At 35.7% G+C, this 10,219-nt stretch overlaps 1 protein-coding gene across 1 annotated transcript; it reads left to right on the forward strand.

The window, feature by feature from the left end:
• Positions 1-9,900, forward strand: LOC121173139 (protein MAIN-LIKE 2-like). The gene is made up of 7 exons (XM_041007191.1): positions 1-130; positions 1,444-1,971; positions 2,444-3,293; positions 3,379-3,463; positions 3,549-3,953; positions 4,035-4,650; positions 9,641-9,900. Exons 1-7 carry the CDS (start codon positions 1-3, stop codon positions 9,898-9,900), a joined length of 2,874 nt encoding a protein of 957 aa, XP_040863125.1.
• The last annotated feature ends 319 nt before the right edge of the window (positions 9,901-10,219 follow it).

A 10,219-nucleotide genomic window follows, 5' to 3' on the forward strand; every position in this document is an offset into this window, starting at 1 on the left:
ATGGTCGACACTTGTCACCTGCTGGAGGAAAGCGCCAACACAGTTGGCGATTTGACCGGATGGCGCCAGTGGTATTGGCGCTTTGACTGGTCTGTCCGTCGGAAATCAGCAGCTGCAGCAGCAGCAGCAGGCTAGGCAGCCTAGGTGCGCAGGGAAGCGCCATTCCCAGTGGCGCGTCTTGCTTGACCGGAAAGCGCTGTTGCCATTAGCGCTTCGTGGTTCTTCATGTTTATATACTGCGTTTGGCCTGAAAGTGTAGCCTGCGTTTTTGAGTTTGCAGAGTGAACAAATATTGTGTGAAAAGAGTGTTTGATTGGTGCTGTTGTTGCTTGGTTGGTGCTGTTCTTGTTTGGTATTCATTCTTCCATTTCGTAAAAAAATTGTAAGTTATATATTCTTTTATATGTTTATATTCTGATAATAAAATGGTTTTAGATAATGTAAGATAATAATAATTTTGTATAGTTTAGGTAGTGTAATGTAAGATAATAATAATTTTGTATATTTTAGGTAGTATAAGATAATAATAATTTTGTATAGTTTAGGTAGGTAGTGTTAATAATTTTGTATAGTTTAGTTTCAATTCTTAATGTTATAGGATATGATTTAGTGTAAATTTTTTATATGATAAATTAGGAATAATTTTTTATATGGGAAATTAGGAATAATTTTATATGATAGATTAAGTTGAGTTGAAATTTTTTATATAGGTTTAGGTACCATAATTTAATAATTTTAGATTAGGAATAATTTTAGGTATTATAACGTATTAAGTTTAGATTAGCTTTAGTTTAAATTTTTTATATGGTAGATTACATTTAGTTTAAATATTTGATGATACATTAGAAATAATTTTATGTATTGTAAATTATTAATTAAAAAATAGGTTTGAATTAAATTTTTTATATTATGTTAATTTTAATTATAATTATTATTAGTTTCATATGTTATGTTTAAATTAGAATAATTTTAGATATTTTAAAATATTGATGTAGTATGTTAAATTATTTTACTCGTAATTATTTGAAGTCATTAATTTTGTATATAGTAGATTAAGAATAATTTTATGATAGATTAAGAATAATTTTATGTAGTGTAAATTAGTAATTTTAAATTAGGTTAGAATTAATTTTTTTATATTATGTTACTTTTAGTTATTATTATCAGTTTCATATGTTATGTTTAAATTAGAATAGTTTTACGTATTTTAAATTATTGATTTTGTATGTTAAATTATTTTACGCGTAATTATTTGTAGTCATTAATTTATATATTTAAATTTATATTTGTTTGTAATTTAATTTATTTATAGAATATATATGAATTAGGTTATTTGTATAATATATTTTGTTATTGAAATTTAAAAAATATAATTTCTTATTTATTTTAATTAATTTGTATAAATTTGATTGTTAATTAATTGTATTATATTTTATTTTGTAGGCTCAATGGCTTCTTCGTCGTCATGCTCATCAAGTATACAAACTAGGTCTGGTCCAATTGATAGTGACGTGTTGTGGATGCAACCCAAGCATGTTTCAGAACATGTTTGGAATGGGGAACCAGACAGAAAACTACACATCAGGCGAGCAGTCCCGACGTATCAAGGTGAAGAACAAATACCGGAGGAAATTGTTCCTTTGCTTCGGCAATGTGGGTTTTATTGGATCATGAGGATGGGATACCTAAAGATAAATGCGGCCTTAATTAGTGCGTTCATTGAAAGATGGAGGCCCGAAACCCACACGTTTCACCTGAGATGCGGAGAGGCTACCATTACTCTCCAAGATGTGTCAGTTTTACTAGGTTTGCGTAGTGACGGGGCACCATTAATTGGTTCAACTAATCTTGTTTGGGCCGACTTGTGTGAAGAATTATTAGGAGTCAGACCACAGGAAGGGGAAATTGAAGGCAGTGTCGTCAAATTAAGTTGGTTGGCTCACCATTTTTCTGACATAAATATTGATGAGGGTAACATTGAGCAATTACAAAGGTTTACCCGTGCGTGGATCCTTCGATTCATAGGAGGTGTCCTCTTTGTTAACAAAAGTAGTAGCAGAGTTTCCTTAAGGTACCTACAATTTCTACGTGACTTTGAACAGTGCAGCACGTATGCGTGGGGACCTGCCGTGCTTGCGTATTTATATAGAGAGATGTGCAGCATCAGTTTCATATGTTATGTTTAAATTAGAATAGTTTTACGTATTTTAAATTATTGATTTTGTATGTTAAATTATTTTACGCGTAATTATTTGTAGTCATTAATTTATATATTTAAATTTATATTTGTTTGTAATTTAATTTATTTATAGAATATATATGAATTAGGTTATTTGTATAATATATTTTGTTATTGAAATTTAAATATAATTTCTTATTTATTTTAATAATTAATTTGTATAAATTTGATTGTTAATTAATTGTATTATATTTTATTTTGTAGGCTCAATGGCTTCTTCGTCGTCATGCTCATCAAGTATACAAACTAGGTCTGGTCCAATTGATAGTGACGTGTTGTGGATGCAACCCAAGCATGTTTCAGAACATGTTTGGAATGGGGAACCAGACAGAAAACTACACATCAGGCGAGCAGTCCCGACGTATCAAGGTGAAGAACAAATACCGGAGGAAATTGTTCCTTTGCTTCGGCAATGTGGGTTTTATTGGATCATGAGGATGGGATACCTAAAGATAAATGCGGCCTTAATTAGTGCGTTCATTGAAAGATGGAGGCCCGAAACCCACACGTTTCACCTGAGATGCGGAGAGGCTACCATTACTCTCCAAGATGTGTCAGTTTTACTAGGTTTGCGTAGTGACGGGGCACCATTAATTGGTTCAACTAATCTTGTTTGGGCCGACTTGTGTGAAGAATTATTAGGAGTCAGACCACAGGAAGGGGAAATTGAAGGCAGTGTCGTCAAATTAAGTTGGTTGGCTCACCATTTTTCTGACATAAATATTGATGAGGGTAACATTGAGCAATTACAAAGGTTTACCCGTGCGTGGATCCTTCGATTCATAGGAGGTGTCCTCTTTGTTAACAAAAGTAGTAGCAGAGTTTCCTTAAGGTACCTACAATTTCTACGTGACTTTGAACAGTGCAGCACGTATGCGTGGGGACCTGCCGTGCTTGCGTATTTATATAGAGAGATGTGCAGCGCCACCGATTACAAAGTTAAATCAATCGGAGGTATGTGCATCTTAATCCAAATGTGGGCATGGGAACGATGCACGACCTTAGCTCCAAAGAGGACGCCTCCCGTTATAGAAAATAAACCACTCGGACACAGGTTTGTCGTTTAAAAAATTAGGTTTGAATGATAAAATATTTAATGATGGAACGTGTTGACAACGATGATTTCATTTTTATTGTAGGTGGTTGCGACGTGGAAATCAGCATATTGGCAATGATGATCTTAGACTTTTCCGTCGCAAATTGGATTTGATGAAACGACATGAGGTAAGAACATCGTAATGTAATGCTTAAATGGAATTTTAATATGTTATGTTTGACTGAAAATTGACAAGCGTATTGTTATATGCAGTTTGTCTGGGAGCCATACACAGCAACTATGATGGCAGCGTTGCCTCCAATTTGTGTGGTTGGAGGTGTAGCTTGGTTTGCGGTGGTGCCACTGATTTGTTTCCATGTTGTTGAGTGGCACCAACCCGATAGAGTTTTACGACAATTTGGATTGCAACAACCCATTCCCGGGTGTCCTTCGCAACCGCAAAATCTCCATGGCATAACGCTCAAAGGCAAACAAGATGAGAATTGGTTCCACCTGTTGGCCCCAATCATTGGTCAGTGGAACAATCGAGCAGAGTTTAGGGTCGACGTTTATCCTCGACAGGAGGGCCTACTGGGTTATAACTCGGACTACATGGTGTGGTATAGGCGTAAAACAAAGATGTTTGTCGACCCAAACAATGCAAACACAGCTGCATTGGTATTTATCTGTTTTTCAATGTTTAACTTCTAATTAATTTCTTAAGCATGAGCATTAATTTGTTGACGCTACTAATTGCAGGGTGAAGTTGTGGAGACTTTACAATATATGGTGTCACCACAAGGGAGGAACACGTGGACGATTGATGATCTCGTGCCTTACGTGGATAAGTTAGCAATTATATCTGAAGAGCAAGAGAGAATCACTGAACCAGTGTCACATGGTCCAGCATCAGAGCGTGAATTCCCAGCCCAAGAGTTTCCCATTCTTCAGTCAAGTGTTGAAACTCGGGGCATAGGCAGACGAAGGGAGCCTGTTGAAGCGGAACAATATTCCCAACAAATGATGGAGCGTGGTCATGGAATGTATTACACGCCAGCAACATTTTCCGAATATCCTTCACAGATGTATCAGTATCCTTTTGCAGGTCATCATACTGATACTTTTGAGACCTCACATTCGTTCGGTGGTGTTGCGGAAACACAGCCTCATTTTTCATGGCCCACTATGACTCCTTCACAGCAGCACGATGCCCCCATGGCAACACCTAACGCCCCATTTGCTCCGCAATGGAATGTACCCGGAGCAATACCTGATATGGGCGAGTTATTAGGTGTTGATTTGCGTCAGGAGTTTTCTGCAGAGGCTGAGGAAGCAGAAGCGGGGAGACAACGCGGCGGCAGAAGAAATCCTGATCGTCAAGCGCGAAGATGGGATCGACCATGTGGCACATCTTCACGACATCACGGACACCATAATGACTGATTTTGATGTATCTGTGTAATTTTGTTGTTGTTTGTTAGACATTTGATTTTGACAATTAATCTATCGCATCTCATTTATTATGCCTTACTGATGCCTTACTAATGTATAGAGTTTATGTGGCACATCAAACTATAATAATTAACCAAGTTTATGGGTTTAGGGTTAGAAGTTAGGGGTTTAAGGGTTTAGGGTTTGGATTTGGGGTTTATGGGGCACCAAGTACGCAACAAATGTCTTTTTGCTAACATTTTTCATCAGACCAAAAGGATGAAGGAAAAAATGGAATGACTATAAGACCTAACAACAAGGAAAATATAGCTTCGTGTTAGTGTTTAGGTGTTTGGGTTAGGGTTATAGCTTAGGGAGTTAAGGGATATGGTTTGGATTAGGGTTAGGTTTTATGGATTACATGGATTAGGGTTGTTTCCTAGTGCTTCGGGTTAGGGTTTATGTGTTTGGGTTAGTGTTAGAGGTTAGGGGTTTTACTCTTTGGGGTTGGGATAGGGTTATAGCTTAGGTGTTTGGGGTTTAGTGTGTTGGGCTTAGGGTTTAGGTGGGTTGGGGTTGGAGCTTAGTGTCTTGGGCTTAGGGTTAGGTTTGAGGATTAGGGTTTAGTGTTAGGGTGTATGGATGTGTTTTTAAGTAACGAATTCATTGAAACCCACAAATAGCTAATGCACACAAACCAAAATAAGTAATGTTTTTAACTAACAAATGTATTCAACCCCATAAATTCAATACATTGAAGAGAACTTAAACAAATACAAGTCACTCGGCTAACATACATAAATCAATGATTTGAACAACTCCCACGCTCAGATTGCATTGGACAACGACGCCTGTTATGCCCTTCGGCTCCACATCTACTGCATTTTATTCGGTGCTCAGACGGTTCGACCCAATCCATCTCATTCCTTATCCTTGTTGATTTTGGCCGACCTTTCGCACGAATTGTGGTTGGGTCAGGGATAAGTGTCCATGCATCATTAGAAGGAGGAATAGCCGCTTCATTCCCAAGAGGCCACCATTGTGCGGAGTAAGCTTTTAAGATGTGCTCATTTGTATAAACAACATCTATATATTGGTAGTAGTTCAGGCTCACGTAACCACAAGCTGCAATAATATGTGAACATGGATAGTGAAGCGCAGAATACCTTCCGCATTGACAATAATGACCGTTCAAGTTAACTGCCCACTTTTGTCCGCCACGCTGCGTAATAGGATTGAAGGTCTCCTCTACTTCAAACCTTGTGGAGTGGATGTCATACACGCGAACGATGTGCGAACAAGCTTGTTCTTGATTTTTTCTAAGTTCTTTAACAAGCTTTGAACAATATACTTGGCCTTCATTTAACTGTCTCTGGGCTTGGCGGCCACGCTCAACAAAGTACTTTCGACACCTACTGTACGTTGATTTGACCAAGGCTGTTATGGGAATGTTGCGACAATCCTTCAAAACCTTATTGATACATTCTGAGAGGTTGGTTGTCATGTGGCCATATCGACGTCCTTCTTTATCATAAGCCATCGTCCATTTTTCCTTTGAAATGCGATCAATCCATGTTGCTATGGCTGGACTTAGTTCACGAAATTTTTCTAAATTTTGATCAAAAATGTGCTTGCAAGGAGTGTAGGCTGCATAAAATTAGTTATCAATAACAATTTTAAGTATATATGGAAGTTAAATAAACGTGACCATTAAATATGAAATCTTACCCAACTTCTTCAACATTTCTTTTTGTTTGGCGTTATTGAATTTTCGATTGAAGTTGCTTGCTATGTGTCGCACGCAATAGACATGATAACCGTGGGGAGGTTGCCAACCAAGTGCTTCATTAGCCACAGCGGACTTTATACTCGCGTGTCGATCAGAAATGAGACAAATACCATTTTTATCAGTGACGTGTTCACGCAAGTGTGCCAAAAACCATGACCACGCTGTCAACGTCTCACCTTCAACCACCGCGAATGCTAGAGGAAGGACGCCACCATTTCCATCTTGTGATGTCGCCATTAAGAGGGTCCCACGATATTTGCCGTACAAATGTGTACCGTCAACTTGTATGATTGGCTTACAGTACTTGAAAGCTTCTTTACATTGCCCAAAAGTCCAAAAAACTCTATGAAACTGACGGTGTTCGCGACTAACCGTATTCCCAATGATAAAATCGTCATGTAGTACTTGAAAATATGATCCAGGAGAATGATTTTGCATGTGTGTTAACCACGACGAAAGTTTCGCATATGACTCATCCCAATCGCCATATTCAATTGCAATGGCTTTCTGTTTCGCCAACCAAGCTTTTTTGTACGACACCTTGTACGCAAATTCACTGTTAATCCTCTCTTGAATCAAAGAAATTTTTATTGATGGATCTTCTCTGATCATGCCTGTGAATAACATAACAAAATTTAAATGATAATTAACAAAAAATGAACATAATATGAACATAAAATACGTACCTACTACACAAGTGGCAATTAAATCTGAATCAAGTTTCTCGTGATCTTGTGTCATGGTCATATTCAGACATGTGTGTGGTCCACCCCATTGTGTGACTTTCCACGTATCTGTTTTTTTAGATATAATTGCCCTCATATAAAAAGGGCAAGGACACTCTGCATTTTTATTCACACAACAAACCACATACTTGTTCGTTTTGCTTTCAACAACTTTGAAGCTTTGATGCACCTTCATAACATATTGTTTCACTGCATTTTTGACCGCATCTTTACTATCAAATTCCATGCCAACATATAATTCTTGGCCAACATTAAAGGTCGACGGCATCTCCAAACCGCAAATGTCCTCCTCATCAGGATAACTCCAGTTGATATTGTTATAATGTGAGGCATCATTCCAAAATGGATTTTCAATTCGTTGTGCACCTAACAGTTCAAAATAAAATAAAAAATCAAATAATACTTATTTAGCATTTAAATACAATTGTCATCAAATAATAAATGTATTGTCTAATTTTTTCATACAACAAATTATACCTTCTGCTGGGTGAACAATTCTTACTGGTTGAGGAATGTTTGTGACTTCATCGTCTGTATCAGATATACCGTCAACACTGTCATCTTCGTCTAAAAACTCTTCAACGTATGAGTTAGACACAAGATAATCATCATCATCATCATCATCGTCTTCGTCAATATGTAAATTGCTCATATTTGTTGCCGGTTGTGTGTCATCATTAGATAAATAATTTCCACATGATGTAAGCGAATTGGCAGAATGAAACATTGAACCACCAGCCACATCCTTTTCTATGTACAATTCCAGAACTGACATTTGGTCTTGTTGTTTAAAACTTTCCAACATTGTTTCAATGTCTTCATCGTCACAAATTTGCAAGGCAATATATTTTCCTGACACTAAAAATCTACAGCTAATAGCAGAAATAATTTCATTATTTTGTAACTTTACCTTATCTCCAATTTTTTTCTTCAAAGCATTGAAACTAATTCCACGTTTAATCTGAATCGCTTTTTTACTACCTTCAAATATTACACCATCATTATCTTCATACACCCTTCCATTGAAATACAACACTGTTATAACCGAATTCATCGTGTACCTACAAAAACAATATTTGAACACGTCAAATAAGTTACAAAATGGTATCACAAAAAGTCATTGCTGAAACTTCAAAATAAAATGTAATTTTTTAAAAAAAAATTATTTCAAATCAATTTCACATTAAGACACTTTAAAAAAATTAACAATTTAAATGTAGTAATTTTAAACTAATGAAGATGTAATTCAAATTATTAATTTTAAATAAATTTCACATCAACACACTTAAATAACACACAATTTTATAAAACTTTTAATCAAAACTAATAAAATGTAATCACAAAAGATCTCTTTATTGGAACTTCACATTCAATTTCTCTTTTAAAAAATTTTAATTAACTTCAAATTAATTTTATGGGACAAACTTATAAAAATGAACAATTTTAACATAGTCATTTTTAACAGAAAATTTATTAATTCATTACCGAAGTTAGTAGTATAAATAATTATTCTTAACCATTAATAACTTTAAAATGGAAAAAGGTAATTACAAAATTACTACAAATATAATAAAATTTTTGTAGTACAACAAAAAACAAAGCATCAAATAACACTTTCGAGTTCAACATTTCTAAATTTTTAACACACCAACAAACCAACCTAATCTAATTAAAAAAATACTACAACTTCATATTAAACAAAAAATTTCATACTCAAAATACTTACTTCAAATAAATATTATCTATAATTTTTTTTATTCAAACTTCAAACGTTCATCAACACCAACCTAATTTAATTAAAAAAATTATACAAATTTCATATTCAAAATATTTTCTTCAAATACACATCCTTACACAATTTTTTTGTTTATTTTTGGCATTTAAATATACACTAACAAGCCTTTTAAACATAAAAGCTAAACCCTTAAACCACTAACCTTAAAATAAAATGCTTCATACCACAAAAATTTCCAAACCCATCAAAATGTCAAAGCTACCAAAACGAAAATAAAGTGTTCAAAGGGAAAGCGCTGAAGAAAAAACATGAAAACTAATATAATTTTTTTAAAAAAAATTGCTTCATAGCACAGAAATTTCCAAAGCCACCAAAATGTTAAAGGTGCCAAATCAAAAGCAAAATGTTCAAACGGAAACCGCGGAAGAAAAAACATAAAAGCTAATATAATTTTAAAAAATAAAATGCTTCATACCACTGAAATTTCCAAAGTCACTAAAATGCCAAAGGTATACCAAAACGAAAGTAAAATATTGAAACGGGAAGCGCAGAACGAAGCTATACGAAAACGAAAGTAAAATAATGAAACCGAAAGCGTAGAACAAATGTACAACACCATCGGTATTTAAACAGCTTTAAACGCCATCACCATTGGCGTTTTCAGGCAAAACGCTGGTGCCAATGGCGCTTCCCTGCTGCAGTCAGTCTGCACTGCAGCACTGCAAGCCTAGGGCTAGCCTTCAGCCTTCACCAAGTCGCCAACACTGTTGGCGTTTTCATGCAAAAGTGGAAGCGCTGCTGGGCATGGCGTTTCCATGGCCACGTGCCAAACTCTTGCTGAAGGCGCCATCAACAATGGCGCTTCCCATGCAGGGTACGTGCCAAAAGAGCACCCCCTGGGAAATAGCTCAAGAACAGCCCTAGTTTGGGAAATTCTTTGTAAAAGAATCCCAAACAGGGAAATTTGCCTGCGGGGTGCTGACCGCTCCAAGATCACAAACCAAAGTGGTCTCTAATTAATTTAACATTTCCTTTTAATCATTATAATAAAAAATTTATATTGAACAGTGTTTTTCCTGTTTCTGAATTTTATAAAAGTGGATGGATGCAGAGCAGGATTCGTTTCATGAGAAAACCAAAGAGCAACGGGATCTTCATCAGAAATGGAGCGAGATTCGTTTCAGGGCACAGGCACGAAGCAGAAAAAGAAACAATAATGTTATTCGAACATTCTATATTTTTT

This window comes from Glycine max, chromosome 12 (genome assembly GCF_000004515.6).
Source record: "Glycine max cultivar Williams 82 chromosome 12, Glycine_max_v4.0, whole genome shotgun sequence".
Taxonomy (NCBI): Eukaryota; Viridiplantae; Streptophyta; class Magnoliopsida; order Fabales; family Fabaceae; genus Glycine; species Glycine max.